The following is a 20,673-nucleotide window of genomic DNA, read 5'->3' as shown; positions in this document are numbered from 1 at the left end:
TGGGGGAAGAATCAGACAATAGGAGGCCATAAGAGCTATATCAACTGCAACTCTTCTCTACAAGCCAAAAAAGTATTTTGTAGGTGCAGATAACAGTATTTTTGCTGTCTGCACCCTTCTAGGTAGAGATCGGTATCTCTTTCCCCTCAGTGTTGAAAAACGCCCCTTCCATCTCGGGCATACACAGGAGTAACCAGAAGCCTCCCGGGATACCTACATGCATGCATGCATCTGCGCTCCCCATCCGTCTTCATCACAGATCAAACCAAAAATGGTAGTGGCTTCACCTTTTTTTTTTTTTTTTTTAAAGAATAATATTTTTACTTTAAATACAAGGGTTTTTTACCCTTTGATGTAAAGTACAAAATTTACTTTCGCTTTAATGATGGGTTTTTCTATAACATTGTAGCGACAATGATCACCAGTACAATTAAAGATTGCAAATTTTCCAAGCAGGAACTGTAAGAAAAACATGAAACAATGTACCAGGGACAAGAACATGATATTACAGAGAATATTTGAATTTTGAAATTACTGTTGCACTGGAGAAACATAGCAGCTGCCATTGTTGTTCCCCTTCTAGCTTTAAAGAAGCTCCACTTTTAAGAATTCCCAATCAGGCGAGTTATCATTGCAGAAAGTGACAGGTGATGTTCATTCTGCAACAACCACTCTAACTGCCTGATCACTTCCGAGTATCTGGCACTTTATGTAAATGTGGCCTGCTGCACTACAAATAAATGTTCAATGATATTCTGGGTAAGTAAGATATTTACCTATGTATCTTTCAAGGCATCATCTTGAAAAACAGCTAAACTAAAACAAAAATAAATTGTGAGCAGGCAGATTCATTATTTCACTAAGGGACATATTATGTACACTGCACTGCGCATGCATACCTCTGAATGCTGGAAAAAATTGATCTCCAGTTCGCATAAGTTATATCATTGCAGCTTTGCATATAAAGATGTCCAAACCCAAAGGATAGGATGAAGATGGTGGCTCCCGCAATGGAACAAGAAGAGGTGAGCGTAATTAAAAAATGTGACCAGGCAAGGTAATTTTATTGCAGAAAGTACATCATGCCTACATGCCATTTTTTATCATTAGGTTTAGTGCTGCCTTAAAATTCTCTACTAGGAACTATTTATATTTTTATTTTCGCTGTGCTCTTACCAACTGCTTCTCAAGCAAGTAAAATGCTTCAGTGCTGCAATCCAGGCTCCCTGTGCTCCTGGTATAATGTCTGATTTAGTGTCTAGAACCTGCTCAGTTGCACTTCCTGGTTCCTACAACTGTAAATCATTTTCTAACATATACATGCTTCCTTAGAAAACAAATAGTGTTGTAAAGCAGTAACATCAGAGTGAAGTACCATCTGATGTCTGAAAATACCAGCTAATGTATTTGAAGTATTATAGACGTCCTAAATCCAGGGCATTCGGATATGGGAAATGTTAAATTGCTTACCAAAGGCAATGGCTGGTTTTTAACATCTCACACCTACATATACCTCATCTTGTTTGGTAAACAATAGCTGCAGAAGGGGAAGTGGCTGTTGGTATAGGCAGGTTCTGGGATATTTAATGTGGCAATTTAAAATATGCTTTTTTCTTCCCATTACTTTTGTTGCTTTACAGCCTTCATTTATTGAAAAAGTTCACATTAGAAATGATCTCCAAAAATGTGTAAGAGGGAAATTCAATAAAATATTTTATTATTTCGGTGTATTCTATGAAATCCTCGACACATCAGTCTGTATTCAGAAATATAATAGTATTCATTCTCACAGGCCACTTAGTTTGCTAAATTCTTAAAAATAAAGGGCACATTAACCAGAATGTTATGTTAACCTCCCTGGATCTGTGTCTACCAAGTCTTTTTTAATCATGAAAAACCATGTTATATTCTTTGCAAACCTTAAACCTCCTCCAGATATACTGAACAAAGGTCAACATGCTTTGATATTATCACTGATGCTTAAAAAAAATAAAAAAAAATAAAAAAAATAAAACTTCCCTTCTAGATCATCCCACTACCTCCTTGTCCAGATGCACGTACATCACCACCTAAAAGAAGACTACAAAGTAAAGCTATTGAAAAAGATTTATTCCAATGTTTTTTTGTTTTTTTTTAAAGCCCAGCACCCTTACACATCATCATTTCTTGCCACAAGCACCATGGACTCCTGCCAGGGGCCAAAGGAGATTTTTTTCAGGACCTTCTAACAAGAGACTGTACTTGTCAGATGCTGATATTTGCCAATAAAAAAAATTGAATCATTAGTTTGGTGTGCAGGAAAATGTTGTGTAACGTCTGTGGGTGAAGGAACCAGTCCAACACACAATCCCTTAAGCAGTAAAAACTATAGATGTGCTGAAGACATGACTCTGTAAGGTGTGTAAAAAACTGAACACTCCTTTAGAAGACATTGTGATTTTTGGAGAGAAAAAAAATTGGTTTATAACAATTTCAAGGCCACTTGATACAACACACGCTAACAATGCATGGCAAAGTTTCCAGAGATTAAACACTAGTCATCAAAACAGGGGAAATGTCTCCTCATGCAATCTGAAGAAATGAAAATGGATTAAACAAGTGTTCTGAACGTAAACACTCTTTCCCTTTTCTAGCCATTTCACACAATGAATCTTCAACAACCTGCAGTCTCAATCTACATACACAGATGAGTCTCATCTCATCCGATTATCATTTCAGGGATAGTATTGGACAAGATTAACGTGTGTACAGTGGCCATCTGACGTTGTTAATGGATCTGTCCTTGGGGATCCACGCATGAACGTAATACAAGTGAAGGGGAGAGTGGGGTGCCGCTCACTTGTTTTCCCCCCTCCATACAGCAGAACATCTTGAGTGTACAGCACTCTTTCATGCATCTTTCAGTCTTTTTCCGTTGGAAAGGATTGATTGAAGAACCTTTCCAACAACAAAAGTCTAACGTGAGTACATAACCTTAACCTCTGGTTATTTCTTTGTTAAGATACTATATAAGAATAGGGTAATAAATATAGACATGGGCATAGTTTAGCAGCTATACACCTATCCTATCCTTCCCACCTATACATAGCCCTGCTTCCTGGGATCTATATGGAAGCTATGCAGAGGTTGGTTTTGGGATCTCTTACTAATCCCCCCCACCCCCAGACAAAGTTTTTATGGAGGAAAAAAAATACCACAACTATTGAAGTTTGCATATTTTAACGTACATTTGACAAGAGCAAATTGAAACTTTTTTTGGTAGCAACAAATAAAAAACAAAAGACCTTTGTTAAACATGTAAAATTTGTTATAAACATATCTCCTTACTGATGTAACATCAGCACAACCCTGCCAGTGCCAACTGCTTTTACTAATAGTATTTTCTGCTGACCAAGCACACAGAATAGATTTACTGCTAAGATGGTAATAGCAAAATTAGCTCTGCAGACTTCCATTGTCTATATGTTTTCTTTCATTCTGCTTGAAAATATTCTCTCTGTAAAACTTCAGTTCCTTGATGCTTTCTGTGATGTCATCCAAAGCCCTGAAAAATAAACAAGAAAATATTAAAATCATTTATCTACAGAAACTAAACTTATGGAGAATATATCATAGGAACTAAACTGGTACAAATCAAAACAAAATCACAGCTGCCTGACCATTCCTGCATTGTCCACCGAGGAAGCTCATCATGATTGTAATGAAATGAATGGTACACAGACCAAAACTGGCGTCCGTATACAAGATGTTTATAAAGGCTTTGGCTCTATATCTCCATCAGAAAAAAAAAAACGTTACAAGATTTTATTTTTAGCTGCTGGTTATTAGGTGCTGCCATCCAACCTAGCAACACCAGTATTTCCAAATACTTATTTATATAATATATTTTCCAGGTCCGTTTCCCCCCTGCATTACAATAAAATTACCAAACAGCAGTGTGCTACCATTACTTCACAAATGCCCTTTTTTGTTTTTAGTTTTGAAATCCATAGGCCACCCAAGAGCACAAAAAACAACAAGTCATATTTGTCTATTACCCAATTCATATGAGACGGGACTGTTTAGAAATTAAATGGGAGAAATCACGCAAAGTGTGGGCCCCCTTCAAGGGCCCATTCTGAACTTCCTTTCACATTGGTTATCTGTGGAAAATTTGCCTTCAATGGGCAACTGCAGGTTAAAATCTGAGACTGATGGTACAGCAAATCCTGAAATGCACACGGATGACTATGAAAGTAAAAGTTTGAGATATATTTAATATATATATATACATTCACTTTAAGAAATTGACAGTCTTTTATTATTACAATCCTTTTTTATTAAAATTTTAACAAGTAAAAATGTACACATTATAAAGAGGAAAAAAAAGAAAAAATAAATATTGTCCTGTTAGGATTTTTCTGATTACCGTACATTATAAAAATAGGTCAGTACATTCAGACAAACAGCAATGCTATTACATAATAACCTTTAACCTCGATCTTTTTAACGGTCTGAAAACAGTGAAGAAAGGCAGGTAAATGAATATTAAAATTCTACCCAACATTAAGACATCAAAAAAGATTATTCCTTGTAATTCAATTCTTAGTTTCAAACTTTTATTTTAATTGGTAACATTGCTATCATCATTATAACTAAATTATCTTTAATAAATTGCGTTTATCTTTACATATAATAACTCGTGAATTGTGCAAAATTAAATCTGACCATAATTCGTAAGACTAAACAATAACAAAAACAAAACATGACAAGACACATTAGGAAAAGGGAAAGTCATACAGTGTAAATTCTACTATTTTATTGTACTTAACTGTTCTAAATATTTGAACACACTTTCAATTCAACATATCAATTCAAATTTGTCTAGAGTATTCTTAAGAATATGGGTCATTTTATTATTGGTCATAAACCAATCTATTTTAGCTTTGAATGGGTTCATTCGTATATTGGGGGATTTCCAAGATTTAGCTAAAGTGATCCGAGCTGCCAGAATCATCAATTTCAAAAGTTTGATTTGAGACTTAGATGCTATTAGATAACATCTGCTAAATAGCGCCATAGCTAGGGTACTTTTTACCCTTCTTTCCATCACCCGCGACACTATCGATTATCTTATCCCAAAAAATTTGGGCAACAGGGCAAGACCACCACATATGTAATATTTTCCAACATCCTCTAAAACATAAAGGAGATGTTGAGGGATGAGTTTTGAATATCCTTTCAGGAACCAAGCATAACCTTATAATTAGCTTCAACTAAAGCTGTATTTAATGATATTTTTGATAATGAATATGCCATATCATTCAATTCCTCTCTAGTAAAAGCTTTACCTAAGTTTTTTTTATTCCACGATTCCATGTATTTCAACGTATTTACTGTTAATATTGGAGTACCGTATATTATTGAAATTTGCCCCTTTGTTTCCATCGCTGATCTACAAGATCTTTCAAAAGGTGTAAGGTGTAAAGGGCGTTCAACTTAGCAGATTTTTGAATATACAAAGAATCTAATTTGCCTATATTGGATATATTCTTTATTAGGGAGTTCCTTTGTATTCATCAAATGTTCTAAACTTAACATATCACGTTTATCTATAATATCATAAATACGCTCAAATCCATTGTTACACCACCAATAAAATTGTGTTTTGTCTTCCCCTGGGGAAAATTTCGGGTTATTCCTTAAGGGTGTAAGAGGGGCATATCCTGAGCACAAATTTGGTTTAAATTTGGTCCTGTCCCACAGTGTCAAAGAATGGTTTAATGTTTGACAAATCCTACATGGTCTTGATTTCTTTGAGATCCACATTAATGATGCAATTGCTGCCATTGCGGCCTAATGCCTTGCAAAGTAGATTGAGAGAGTTGTGATATTTGGGTCGCTAAGTAATAAAGCTTGACGGATGGTACTCCCAAGACTAGTCTACCCAGCCAAGAGGGAGGTGTTATGGCCCATTTGTTAAGATAAGAGATTTTTTTGAATAATATTCTTGAATAATATAATAATATTCTTGAAGTAGTGAGTTATATGTAGGAGACAACTGTATCCCTAGATATTGAAAAGATTGGGTTTCCCAACTAAATTTAAAATTTTCTTTTACCTTTTCAACTTCCTGAATCAGCAAATTGATGTTGAATTTATGAATCTATGAAACAATTCAGTCGCCACAATAGAACCTTGGTCAATAATTTCAAGTCACAGTTAAATAAAGATATTGGTCTATAATGAGTTATGTCTGAGGCATCCTTTCCTGGTTTTGGTATCACACTAATATAAGCTCGATTGGCTTTCTTAGGTAAAGGGTTGCGTACACGAATATAAGTATAATATTGGACCATATGTGGAATCAACTGTGTATTGAAAGTTTTTTAGTAGATATAAGAAAATCCATCTGGCTCAGGGGTACTGTTAGTTTTCAGAAATTTCAGCGATTTATGGGCTTCCTCTTCTGAAATTCATTTAATCAATACAGGGTTCTCCCCAGGCCCTTTTAGCTGGGTGCACCACCCGACACTTTTCAGCACCCACCCGGCACTTTTCAGCACCCACCCGGCTGTTTTTGTGTGGTTACTAAGAGTTTGATCTCAATACAGGGGCTGCCACCCACCTACAATTTCTTCCCACTGGGCTTTAAAAAATTTCTGGGTTGAGCACTGCAATAATTCTACAAATTTGGGTTTAAGTTTAAACAAATTAGTCCTTTTAAAAAAGGCATCCAGGTCAGCCTGTGCTGTATTCAGTTGTTTATCATAAAGAGTAAAATAAACTCTTCAAATGTCCTCAAGATTTTTTCCAGATTTTGGGTCACTTTACCATCTTTTGTTTTAAATTTAGATAGAGTGTAGTTTTTAGGTCTAGGGTTAAGCCTATTAACTAGTAATTTTCCTGGCTTATTACCCCAAGTGTAGTGTTAATAAGTTCCCCCCTTATATATGCCATATGCGCTTCCCAGTTGTTAGCTTGGGAGGTATCTTCCGGGAGGTTAAAAGTAAAATATTCAGAAATTGAACTTTCTATTTCAGTTTGTATTAATCGTCATCTTTAGAACAATTCAGAGAAAGTAATCATGAACTTATTAATATTTAAGTATCTAGAGGAAAGGACAAAAAACGACAGGTTGGTAAGACAACAACACAAAAGACTAACATAAGACCACATAAAAAAAAAAAAAAAATACCTTTTTTTCAATTTTCTAATTTTTCAGATTCTCAGGTTTAAGCAGCCCCCTAATTCCCTATCTACCTCTGAGGGTATGGCCCCCACCGAAGAATCCCAATCCGTAAGGGCATATCCTTGTCCCATAATTATAGGGAGAAACTGACAGGTGTCTCACTATAAGTTACTCCCTGCCAGTAATACTCCCCACAGTGAGGTCATGTATTACCCCCTCAGCTCTTCCAGCCTTATTCAAATATATTCATATTACATAATTAGTTTTAACAGCCCCAATAGTATTATCAATCGGTTATATCACTTTAAGTTAATCTTTTAGTTACACTAACTCATAAGCATTTCTTACATATAGTTTAAACAATATACTATTTTCATCTCATTTCCTCCAATATTTCAGTAGATTAAGTGACATTCAACTTAGATTTCCTCATTAGATCACTGTCTTTGAACAGATTTTAGTCTTTTTTAGAACTTTGGCCAACCTTTTGCCATAACGGATATAAAGAGACATGATATACTTTCGCCGAGTGTGGTTGAACAGATAAAGAGGATAATAAATCAAGCTTTTGTAATAACTGTTCCCCTTCTTCATAAGAAGTAAAAGAGAATGTCTTTCCTTGATGTTCAAAAACAAGACAAAATGGATAAGCCCAACGATACTTTAGATCTTTTGAGCACTAAGAGCCTGGAATAGAGGTTTCAAAGCTTTCCTGTGTTGTATAGTAAAAGGTGAACTATCAGAATAAATTTGAACTGGGACTCCTTCCATCATCACAAATTCAAGTCCTTTCAGAGCCTGCATGAACATTTCTTTTGTAGAGTAATAGTGAAGCTTTACTATTATGTCCATAGGGGGACCATCCATTTTAGGTTTCCTCTATGCTCTATGTACACTGTTAATCTCAAAGTAGACTTCAGATATGTCAGGCAATTTTCCCTTTATAAATTGCTTAACCGCGGCTGATATATCTTTAAATGACTCTGGTAAGCCTCTTATGCGAAAATTGGCTCACCTAGAACAGTTTTCCAAATCATCAATTTTATACCGTAACTCCTCTATCTTGGCTTCCAATATAGATATTTGCTTTACATTTTGAGAGACAAGATTTTGCTCCATGGCTTCTATTCTACTTCCAATCCCCTGCATGTAATTTCTGAATTCAGTAATAATAGATGTAGATGTTTTCGCCAGTTCAGTATGTAAGAGCACTGCTAAGTGTGCAAATATTCTTGATTTACTCTCAAGAGAGTGGAGTCAAAGTTGTAGAAGGAAAACTCTCCTGAGATCTTACAAGCCTTTCCTCTGTGGGATTGTAATCAGCAGACAATATAGATTTTCTATTGCTCATAGAGGAAGGAGCAGGGCTATGTAATAGTGACTGACCCTGGGAAATAGCCTCCCTTTGGGATAAACCCAGAGAGTCTGAACCCTCCAAAGATGTCTCTAGGGACAAAGGTGGAGATGTCCCCTTCAAATTCCCCTGCATTCGTGCCACTTTTCCTACCTTGCCCAGCCTTCTGTATTCCTGATAGTTCCGCTTGCGGTGATCACAATGTATGGGACAAAGCCCGGTGTTCCGCCATCTTAGCCTGTTCCTGTGAAGCCTGCGGACGGGTGACCTGATCTTTAGTTCTTCCCGCACTCCTTCCCACCATGGTAGAGCAGATGAACACGCTGCTACTGGCACTGCTGCTGCTATCATTCCCCACCTGAGCGAACACAGAAGCTGCTGGGTCTGTACGTGCGGGAGCTGGATGTAGAGCCTTGAGGGAGCCGAGCCGTCTAGCAGCTCACTGGCATAGACACCGGCGCATGCGCCTCTCAATTGTTAGTCTTTTATTCCATGTATTAATATAGTATGGAAGAGCTGACAACAGTTGGACAGAGACAAGAGGATTTTTCTTCAGGGTTTATTCTAAGAGTCGAATCAATTTCTCTTCAGTGCCATCAAGATTGTGATTTTTTACTTCCCTCTAGAGTAGAGCCCACTAAGTCTTAAGTGATAGCCCCTCTTGGGCATTTATCTATACCAGAGAAGCTCTAAATATTTTGTATAAAAGAAACTCTGGTTTTATACTAACACCTACCTATGTGAACATTGTTTCTTTGGTGCACGTTCATACTCCACAGGATACCAGCGTCTAAAACAAAAAGAATGCATTAATGAAATAAAAGTTTAGCTACAGTAATTTTTTTCTATTTAAACAGTAAGCAGACCTACAACTATATACCAGGTTTTTGTTACTATCTGGAAAACGTCACTGAGGGATTTACCTATTCTCAAGAAACAAACATTAGGAGATGGGGCTCAACAGGACAGGAAAACAAAGACACCAATAAAACAATATAAAGATTTTAGGTTTCTCCTTTTTAGGGGCTGCCATTACTCACCCCTTGATGAGTACCTGTAACAAGCATGAGCATATCAAGCTTCAGGGAGCCAGGTAAACATGCTTGTGCAGTGACACCCCCACTTTGTTATGATGGTCCTGCAGAACTGCATCCAAAGTACTTTACTGTGAGTTAAGGTGGGCTATGTATTGAGATGGGCTACAATGCTGCAGCTTATCATTTTTAACTGCCTCCAATAAAGTTTTGTTTTAACTAACGTACAGAACTGTACCCTTTGGTAATGCATCTCAATGAAAAGATGCAGCAATAGATGTTGGGAGGCATAAAGAGGAATGGGATGTCATCTTTTTGTTAAATATGGCTCCTGGGGTTTTTTGTTTAGAAATGTTGGGATTGTATGCAGCTTTTGTTGTATTTTATACATGTTGCCCAGAGACTTTATATTTCACACAAAATAAGGAATCACAAATGTATTGTTAGTCTCTATTTATATGGTTCTGACAGTGTTATGTAAAATATAAAAGTAAATCTTACCTGCATAATTCCTTTAGAGTACTTACATCAACGATCCTGTAATGTAAATGTCTCATAAACTGAGGCATATATTTGTTCAGAAATACTTTATCCACATGCACAGAATTTCCTGAAAAAAGTATTAAGGGAAAAAAACATTAAAAAGTGAAGAGGCGACAGAAGCCTGCTTAGTCACATCATACAGATTACTTACACTACAAGTAAACTACATAACCTGTAATAAAGGCCATATCAGTCTAAAGCTAACAGTAGACCACATAGTAGTTTGCATTAATTAGGTAAAAAATACAGAATTTATCAAAACAACTCCACATTTATAATTGAATTCATGATCAATGTTTAGGCAGAATGGTGACAAACTGATAGGGCAAGGTTTAGTTCATTTAGTTAAAGTTAAAATTAGTTTACTTAAAATTAGTTGTATTGAACAAAAAAAAAAAAAAAATCAAATATCAAGTTATCAAATAAGTGGATGGTATTTTGGAAACCTGAAGCAGATCATAAGAAAAAGTTTGCTTTGATAAAGATATTGATTGCTATAATGTTCGAAAATAACCTTGATAGAAAAATTACATAACCAACATTAGAAAGGGTATGGTATGTTACTTTAGTTACTCTGCTTTGTATGTAAATAGTTAATTAATGCCCACAACCATTCACTATGGGCTGCTCAGATTGACTTATATTTATACATGTGTTAAATTGTTATGTCTCCTATTTAAGTCCTGTTTTACTGCACTGATCAAGTTCAAAGGTCTTTGAAGTTGTCCTCCCACCCAAAGCATAATTCCCTTCCCACAAAACACCTACCAGCTAAAGGGCAGACACCAGGAGGTGTGTTCTGTCTGATAAATGAGAGAAATTCATACTCTGCTTGTGGTAAGGAAATCTTACTGTCCCGTACTGCTTGTGTGAGGCCGGACTGTAAGGCAAAGAAAAAAAAAATTATCAAGAACATAATCCGTGACAATACTACAAATCTCTACAACATTGAAAGCTTTATTTATAACACAAATCCCTACAGAACAGCGTAAGAAATACTGAAAAATCATTGTATTCAAAAACAAAATGTGTCACCATATTTCTCAAATCACTGCAAACCTCTCCCTTTCCTAACTAGAATGGCCAATGTTCTCTATTAAAGGCACTGCTATGATTTTATGCACTGAAAACCAACTATAAAGTTAAGATTTCTGTGTTAAAAAGTGTCTGTATCTCCGGACGTATATACAGTGGCTTCAGAAAGTATTCAGACTCACTTTTTTGTTGCAGCCTGATGCTTAATTAAATAATTGTCACCCTTCAATCTACACTAAGAACCCCATGATGTTACAGAATTGTCTAAAACTCTTGTTTTTTTAATTCAGAAAGTATTCAGAGTTTTAGCAACAAAACCTAAATTTAGCTCAGGTGTCTCCGATTTCTCTTGATAACTGCTGAGATGTTTCTACACCTTTGAGTCCACCTGTGGTAAATTAAGCTGATTGGACTTAATTTGGAAAGTCACACACCTCTGCCTGCAGAGCTCAGAAACAAGATTGTTTTACAGCAGACTTGGCGAAGGCTACAAAAATATTTCTGCTGCACTGAAGGTACCAAAGAGCACAGTAATCTCCAAAATTTTCAAATGGAAGAAATTTGGCACAACTAGGACCAAGAGCTGGTCATATGGCCACACTGAGCAACCAGTCACTAGTCCAGGAATGGGCAAACTTTTTGACTCTGGGGCCACAACGGGTTCTAAAATGTGGCAGAGGGCCGGGCAAGGATCAGGTAGATAGAGCGCCGAGACGGGTGTCATTGAACGTGACCTTTTGTTAACATAACCCCGTCCACTCTCCCATCGCAGATCTATGCTATAAAAAAAAAAAAAAAAAAACAGAAACAGCGGTTAGGTCTTGCTTGCTAAACTAAATAGAGGTTGAGACGTCTCTGCTGCCTGCTCGCAAATGTCCGCAGTGCTGCGAGAGGAAGGCTGTCCTGTGCTTGGCGGCAAGTATAAAAAGGAAAAAATCTGGAATTTTCAAGAATCTGGCCCACCTCAGGTCCAGAGGTTGCTGGATTTTTGAATGTCAACCTGTAATGCTGAAGGAGAATTGAACACTTCATAGTATGGGAAGCAGAACTAGGAACATTAACAGGGAAGGTTTTGACACTAAAACCTCAGTGATACACGAAGGCAGGCAAAAATTTTAATACAACATTATTGGAATACATGTTTAGGGTGAAATGACAAACAATAGTGACCAAATTCAAGAAAAAGAAGTTAGCAAGTAAACCCTGAGCATCAGAATGGAAGGTAATGAATGAAAGGTAATTTAGGTGATTTTAAATGTGGCTTGGTTTTTGCTGCCAGACTCACTGGTTTGGGTGTTTCAGAAACTGCTGATCTGCTGAATGTGACATCATGATGACATAACCCTGCCCACTCTCCCATCGCAGATCAGAGCCTAGGATGGGGGAGTGGGCCAGTTGTTCTGCCCACTTCCCCAAGCCCGGGATTTGTACAGGGGACATTGTCAGCGGCTCTGGCCGGTACGGCCCCTGGGCGGGGTCCTTTTCCTGGCTGGCCAGAGCCACAGACCGCAGATCTACTTCAGCTGAGCCGCTGAAGTAGAGAGAGAGTGTAAGGGCCAGATAAAAAACCTAAAGGACCATATATGGCCAGGGGGCCGTAGTTTGCCCCATGCCTGCACTAGTCTGTGTGGAGATGGCACTGGGTTCCATAGGGACGACCATAATTGCATCCCTCCACCAATCTCCAACAATGGCAGAGTAGCTAGAACCTCATCAAAACCCTGTAGATAGACCTGAATATGGCTGCCCACCAACAATCCCCATCCAACCTGACTGAGCTTCAGAAGGATTGTAAAGACTAAAATCCCGGTGTGCACAGCTTGCTGCATTATCACCCAAAGATTGAAGGCTGCAATTGCCAAAGGTGCTTCAATTGAATACCAAGTAAAGGGTCTGAATATTTCTGTAAATTATATCAGATTTCCTAATAAATTCACAAAATCATCTAAAATTCTGTTTTCAATTTGTCATCATGGAGTTTAGATTAATGAGAGTAATAAAGCTGTACTTTGATATGCAAAAAGAAACAGCTGCAGAGTTTGTCTCTGTCAAATAAAGAGTTACAAGAGGTTCCAGAAGAGCTCAGTCCTTAAGATCACCCACAACTTCAGCGGTGTTTAGCAAAAGATTTTGTCTGTAAGTCATGCAAACCGCCCCCACCGCCCCATCAAGCCTCTGTCCCACACACAAGCGAGCAGGGAAGCCCATTCGTATCTAGGAGGCGTCCATATCCCGATTTTCCTTAACTCAGGGGCTACCAGTTTTCTTCCATTTCTAAACATCTCAGTCTCCCGTCCAATTTCCTATTTTTTTAAGTAGCGGAGTATAAAATCACAAATATAATGCCTTCTATGAGACATGTTTGTGTCCCATTTTCTGTCATGTTGGAAAAGCTGTATTTGTAAGTTATTAAGATGAACCATAAATCATTCGATTTAACAGAACTTTCAGTATTGGCAACAAATATAATGGATCAGAACTCATAGAAATCAACAAGGTGGCCATCATCACAGGAAATAGTGGAGGTTTTTCCAAGCACTCAGACTGAGTTTATAAAGTGGCTTACATGTCCGCAATGGAAGTATGCTACTTCCAAATATTGCCATCAATGACTCCATTCAAGTGAACATACAAATCTTACCTTTCCATGATGTTGCTTGCACCAGTCTGACATTCCATCCAGTAACTCGTCAGGTTGCTTGATAATCAAGTTGGGACCCTGTTAGTGACAGAATGGAAAAGAACAGTTAAAGTATTATGAAAAATATAAATCCTCATGCATGACATAGTTGGCTAAAGAACAACTTATAGTTTTCCAAACTGGTGATCTCACATAGGGGAAGAGAGAGTGTTGTTATTCAGCGGGAAGTGCCTGAACAAGGTCCTTCATGGCAGGATAACTGTTATTTTAATCAATGTTACAGATATAAAAATATTGGAGGTTTTTTTAAAATTACAGTACCATGTTTAGGCTGAGATGAGATCTTAGTAACAGATTATGAATACCTTAAATAACAAAGATTAGATCTCCTCATCTAGAGGATCAATAGGTTGTCAGATGTTGCTATTGTATACATTGGATGGCACTTATATTGATTATCAGGAGTAGCAAAGTGTACCACAGTTTGTCCCAACATATTATTTGGCAGTGAGGTAACAGTTACAAAAGTTATTAAACCTCACTGTGAGTTAATCACAAACAAGGCCAAAAAAAAAAAAAAAAAGAAAAAAAAAAACTTCATGGAGCCTAGAAATTCATTAATGTCTGGAGCAAGCTGTGCTTGAATATGCAAAAAGAAAAAACTGCAGAGTTTGTCTTGGTCATTAAATTGTTACAAGATGTTACAGATCAGCTCCACTCTTAACATTACCCACAACCTTCAGCTGTGTTGAGCAAAAGATGCATATCATGCAAACCGCCCCCCTCCCCTCCATCAAGCCTCCCACCTACACACAAGCGAGCAGGATGTATCTCGTATCGAGGATGCATCCGTATGTCGGATGTCCTTAATACGGGGACTACTTGTAATATAAAATGGTATAAACCTTTAAAAAAATATAGTTAGGTCCATAAATATTTGACAAGAGACAGCTTTTTTTTCTAATTTTGGTTATGTAAATAAAACAACTCAGATGCAGTTGAACTGCAGACTTTCAGCTTTAAAACCGTTTGCTGGCAATGACAGCCTGTAGTCTTGAACTCATGTACATCACCAGATGCAGGGTTTCCTCCTTTTTAATGCTCTGCCAGACTTTTACTGCAGCGGCTTTCAGTTGCTGTTTTCAACAAGTGCTCAACTGGTTCAGATCAGGTGACCGACTTAAGCCATTCAAGAATATCCCACTTCTTTGCTTTAATAAACTCCTGGGTTGCTTTGGCTGTATGTTTTGGGTCATTGTCCATCTGAATTATGAAACGCCTCCCCATCAATTTGACTGCATTTAGCTGGATTTGAGCAGACAGTATGTCTCTGAACATCTCAGTAATCATTCGCCACTTCTGTCCTGTGTCACATCATCGATAAACACTAGTGTCCCAGTGCCATGGCAGCCATGCACACCCAAGCCATCACACTGCCTCCGCCATGTTTTACAGATGATGTGGTATGCTTTGTATCATAAGCTGTTCCACGCCTTCTCCATACTTTTTTCTTGCCATCATTCTGGTAAAGGTTGATCTTGGTTTCAGAATCAGTCCAAAAATGTTTTTCCAGAACTGTGCTGGCTTTTTTAGATGTTTTTGAGCAAAGCCCAATCTAGCCTTTCTATTCTTGAGGCTTATGAGTGGCTTGCACCTTGCAGTGCACCCTCTGTATTTACTTTCATGCAGTCTTCTCCTTATGGTAGACTTGGATATCGATACGCCAATACCCGGAGAATGTTGTTCACTTGGTTGGCTGTTGTGAACGGGTTTCTCTTCAACATGGAAATGATTCTGCGATTATCCACCACTGTTGTCTTCCGTAGACATCCAGGTCTTTTGGCTTTGCGGAGTTCACCAGTGCTTTGTTTATTTCTCATGATGTACCAAACTGTAGATTTTGCCACTCCTAATATTGTAGCAATTTCGCAGATGGGTTTTTTCTGTTTTTGCAGCTTAAGGATGGCTTGTTTCACATGCATGGAGAGCTCCTTTGACCGCATGTTGTCTGTTCACAGCAAAATCTTCCACATAGAAGCACCCCTCCCCCTCAAATCAACTCCAGGCCTTTTATCTGCTTAATTGATAATGACATAACGAAGGAATTGCCCAGCCCATAAAATAGCCTTTGAGTCAATTGTCCAATTACTTCTGAGCCACTGAAATGAATTGATTGTGTAATAAAAAGGCTTTAGTTCCTCACATTTTTATGCAATCTTTTTTGTTCAACCCACTAAATTAAAGCTGAAAGTCTGCAGTTAAACTGCATCTGAGTTGTTTCATTTAAAATTAATTGTGATCGAGATTGTGGAGGCAGCCTGTTGTTCCTTCTATAGCTGACTGGGTATCCGAACTCGAAAAAATCTGCCATATGGAAATGTTGGTGGCGGAAGATGATGACAGAATGGACCAATTTAAAATAGTTTGGTCTGCGTGGGATTGGTTTAAAGAGTCTCCCTGGCTCAAACCGTATTCATCTTAACGTTCTTATATATTTGCTAAGATATTGTTTTTGTATTTAGGGTACTTTTTCTATTTTTTTTTAAATCTGTGTGGTATATTATTCTCCTTTTCCCTTCCCTTCCCACCCCTTTTCCCTTGGGCTGAGTTGTTTCCTTTTAGTTGTTTTTTGTTAAACTGTTTATATATATATATACACATATACACACACCACTATTGGCGGTTTAAGACTATTTGAGTATTATTTACGCTAAATGCTTCCATGGGTACTTATGTAAATTTTGTATATTTGGGTTGATATATTTTTCTTTGATCCACGAGGACTTTTACAGATTATTAATATGTTTATCAGGATATGTGTTGTGTCTAGGTTGTGTATTTTATGCTCATTCGAAGCTAATGCCGTTACGGGTAATTTGGATGTTTGTGTTCTGTTTTATTGTTTGTTAGCCTTTTTTTCTCTGAAAACTTAATAAAGTTGATTGACACAAAATTAATTGTGATAATGTACAGATACAAAATTAGAAAAAAACTTGTCTGTCCAAATATTTATGGACCTGGAACTGTATAATATATATATATATCACCTTCACCCAACCAGCTGGATCAAACTTTATGATAACCAACAGTCCACATCACCACATATTCCAACCCCTCAAAGAACTAACAACTCCCCCTACCCCACCACCATTTTTATCACCTGGTACAACCTTGTTGACAGCTCACTTCCATCACCCAAGCCAACCTTATGATCAGGAACACCCTACTTTATTTACCAAGGGTGGTCATCTACTTGATTGCTAATTAGCACTCCGGCATTTACAGTCCTTGATCCCAGGTTCAACTCACTGACAGAATATTATCTGCATTTAGTTTGAACATTCCAACAGTGCTTAGGTGGGTTTCCTCTGGGTACTCAGGTTTCCTCCCACATTCCAAAATCATGCAGTTAGATTTATCAGCTTTTACCTCAAATTGGCCTTAAACTGTGTAATGACAAAGGACTATGGTAGGGACATTAGACTGTGAGCACCTCCAAGGAACTACTAGTGACATGGCTACAGACTGTAATATTTTGGTGATACATAAATACAGGATAATAATATCAACCCCTCTTTATCACCCTGGCCAACCTAGGGCCATCATCAATACTCACCTCAGCTATGATATTGAGCTCGTGGTCTGTTATTAAACAAGCCATCTCAATTATGTGGTCCTTTTTGATATCTAGTCCAGTCATCTGTAATAAAAAGAAACATGCAGCCTGCATTACATGAAAGGTCAATGAAGATTGCATGCACTAACATTGCAGAGCGGAGCCTTACACCTCAACGCAGATATATAATGCTATCCTGCAAGATGAAATAGGATGCAGCAACATGGATAGATTGTCCTGACAGATACTGAGCTTAATGAGATTTAGTAAAACTTGAACCACGCCTTTCTGAGGAAGCAATTCATGTTGAAAAAAGAAAAATTGGAAAATTGTTTTAACATCTTTATTATAATTGTGAATCAAAGATTGAAAAAACTGTACATGAAATATAAGTATGCAATGTATAAATACATGATGTTTTCATAACCATTTCATGTTATAGGATGAGAATGATCTTTGGTGCCTTAAAAATCCAAATATGAAATTTTTTAAGTTGACGTGGCAACTGAATTCTATAACTACCTCCAATATTGACAATATTAAGGGAGAGATCTATCTGAGCCAGATATTTTTTACATTATATGGCGCCAACACTTAAATAAAAGATACTTTAGCACTAACCAAAATATCTTCAATATTATATAAAATTTAAGGTAAACTTTTTACAAAAATTATTAATGTATGAAAGGACTCTGATAGTTTAACTCCAGCCAAGCATGTATAAGGGCCTAGCTGAAAATTACATGAAGTGCAAGGGGATGTCCAACCATCCTAAAGTGATACTAAAACCCACCATCGTCATTCTCTCCCCCCCCCCCCCCCCAAGAGACGATCATCAGCTATCTTGATTGGCCAGGTCAGGAGGACACAACTCCTGCACCATCTAGCTGGAGTTCATTTCTTCCCTGGCACACATGATGGAAGCCGGCAATGCCAGGTTTCCCTGGTATCCAAAGTTGATCCGGCTCATATACAGCTCATCTTTGCGGCCTTAAACCCGGAGTGATCAGATTATCGCAGAAGGGTCATTAACTATCTCTGACAAAACTTTTGTAAAACTAAAACTTTGGTTCCACTTTAACACCCACTATTGCTAGCAGTAAACGCTTATTCACACTTAGATTGCCCAAGCATGCTATCATCCAGGCTAGGGCTGGGTAAGCACTTGCCGCAAGCGTTGCCATCCGATATCAGCCTTGTGAACCCCTACAAGGTTTATATTGTCCTGTTTTCAGGGCACAACAGGAAGTGGACCCCACCCCCCTTTCTGATCTACTCTGTGCAAGATTCAAGTCACTGCTTAGCCACTTCTCATGTGACAGTGTTGGAGCCTAGTGATTGGCCACATCCACCTGGGAGGAGGTCACAAGCCTCCTTATATTCAGAAGTATTACAGAAGGCAGGACAGAAGAGCAGGGTACAAGAGAACCAGTAACTCTCCTATTCAGCTAAGTGAAAAAATTGCTGTCGAAGTGGAACTAAAACTTTAAAAGTAATTGTGAGGAGGCAGTTTCTTACAGCATATCTAAACTCAGAAATTTTACTTTACTTAAAAGAGTAGACAACCCTTTTATTTAAATTAAAGATTGAGTTTTTTTAGTACAACTTTTTTTTTTTTTTTAAAGGGTGCAGCACCGCCCTTTAATTCTTGATGGCCTAAGCCAGCAGTCGCCAACCGGTGGTCCGCAGCTCTGGCCGATGCGCCCCAGAGCGCGGTGAGGAGAAAGACTCCGCTGGCCACGTGCCAGAGCCGCCGACCATATTCCCCGTACGGAATGCAGGCTCAATGAAGTAGGGTGGATTGTGTCCAGAGACAGGCTGATTTGTGATGGAGAGTGGGTGGGTTCTGGCATCTTGATATCACTGTGGGGAAAGTTTCTTCCCCTTTCAGTGACCCCCCCCCCCAGAGCTGATAAATTTAGTGGTCTGCGGGACCAAAAAAGTTGTTGATCCCTGGCCTAGGCGATCAAGAATGAATGGGAGCGCAGAGCCTACCGGGAAACCTATGTCACACATCCCGAGAGGCTCTTGGCTGCTCCTTGTGCACATGTCTGAACGTCTCAGACATGCAGAGAATGAGCCCTTTCATAAATGGGAAAAAAATTGCAGTACAGCAAGTTTTTTTCCCTATTTACGCCACACAATCTCACGCCTGTGCAGTGCCAGACCGGGTGACGTAGGAAAAAGAATGTGGGAAGAAGAGGAGAAGATGTCGCTCCCAGCGGTACCCAAAGCCAGATACCAGGATGACGCGGGATCCAATGGAAGAAACCTCCTGACGGATAGACTGATCTGCCAGATTGAAGGTGAAATTTTTTTGTTTTGGGTTTACTTCCGCTTTGATTGTAGAAAGGAAAGTATTGTACTTTCTGAGAGGCCTGTTCAAAATTTTTTAAAAATACACATTTCTCACACCAGGTGCTTCCGCTTTCTGAATTCCTCAGACCTGGCCAGGGAATGGTATAACTCCCACACATTGGGGTTCATTCATTCTCGTCCGCCATTATAGTCTGTATCTATAGCTCAATATACAAAGAAGAAGAGGTGGCCGCCAGGCAGGTTGGTGCTTTATATTGCCAAGGAGACATTGCCTGTCCCGTCTACAATAGAATGCTTGACATTTGTTTACTTTAGAACTATAATTCCACTCCCAGCCCCCCTCATATTGCTGGGATAGAGGAATTGGGGCTGTGAATTGTGGAAGACTTCCTGTCACACTGTACACAAAGAAACACAACACGTGACACAGATATCACATAACTAAAAGTTAGGAACTGTGACTGCAGCCTCACCTCCAGGTCCACCCAAACCATACGCTGCTCCATACTCTGTGACATCTTCCTGCGCCCTCTCACAGCTGAATGTGACATCGTCATAAAGCTGCCATGTACTCTGCCAATTGCCCCCCTACCGCACAGGGCAACAAGCATCACCAAAGAGAACCGAGCAGCAAATCTCTCATCACAAGCCGGCAGCGCGCACACTTCCCTCAGACTGGAGATGACCCCTCTGGGCCACCGTACGGAGGACGTGACAGCGGTGACTCAGATACGCCTTTGGTGCCACGCCCCCTCTGTTAGAGAAAACGCTGGAATGGTTAGACAGCCACGTGATCGAGTTAGATGGGGCGGGGTTAGGAGTGGATCGCGCCTTGGGATGAGAGGGTGGGTCTGGAGGCGGGAAAATGAAATTCAGTCAGTGAGGGTGGGGGAGGTGTGCTGAGTTGTGACAAGGCACGACTGGGGTATAAAACACCATTTTTCCTCATAGTAAGTAGAG

At 38.7% G+C, this 20,673-nt stretch overlaps 1 protein-coding gene across 1 annotated transcript; it reads right to left on the bottom strand.

The window, feature by feature from the left end:
• Positions 1–3,202: 3,202 nt before the first annotated feature.
• Positions 3,203–20,417, bottom strand: REXO2 (RNA exonuclease 2). Its single transcript, XM_072425447.1, has 7 exons — positions 20,187–20,417; positions 17,395–17,478; positions 13,779–13,856; positions 10,871–10,982; positions 10,061–10,169; positions 9,262–9,315; positions 3,203–3,544 (listed from the first exon to the last, which is right to left on the bottom strand). The coding sequence occupies exons 1-7, from the start codon at positions 20,322–20,324 to the stop codon at positions 3,436–3,438; spliced, it is 684 nt and encodes a 227-aa protein (XP_072281548.1). The 5' UTR covers positions 20,325–20,417; the 3' UTR covers positions 3,203–3,435.
• Positions 20,418–20,673: the final 256 nt, after the last annotated feature.

This window comes from Pyxicephalus adspersus, chromosome 11 (assembly GCF_032062135.1).
Source record: "Pyxicephalus adspersus chromosome 11, UCB_Pads_2.0, whole genome shotgun sequence".
NCBI classification, from domain to species: domain Eukaryota; kingdom Metazoa; phylum Chordata; class Amphibia; order Anura; family Pyxicephalidae; genus Pyxicephalus; species Pyxicephalus adspersus.
Note: the sequence above shows the minus strand (reverse complement) of the source record. Positions and strands in the feature narration are given on the sequence as shown.

Coding starts and splice junctions, on each gene's coding strand:
- REXO2 (XM_072425447.1), bottom strand. CDS start 20,324: ATGCTTGTTGCCCTGTGCGGTAGGGGGGCAATTGGCAGAGTACATGGC. Junction 17,479..20,186: donor TGGTTTGGGTGGACCTGGAG/GTGAGGCTGCAG, acceptor TTTTTATTACAG/ATGACTGGACTAGATATCAA. Junction 9,316..10,060: donor ACTCTAAAGGAATTATGCAG/GTAAGATTTACT, acceptor TTTTTGTTTTAG/ACGCTGGTATCCTGTGGAGT.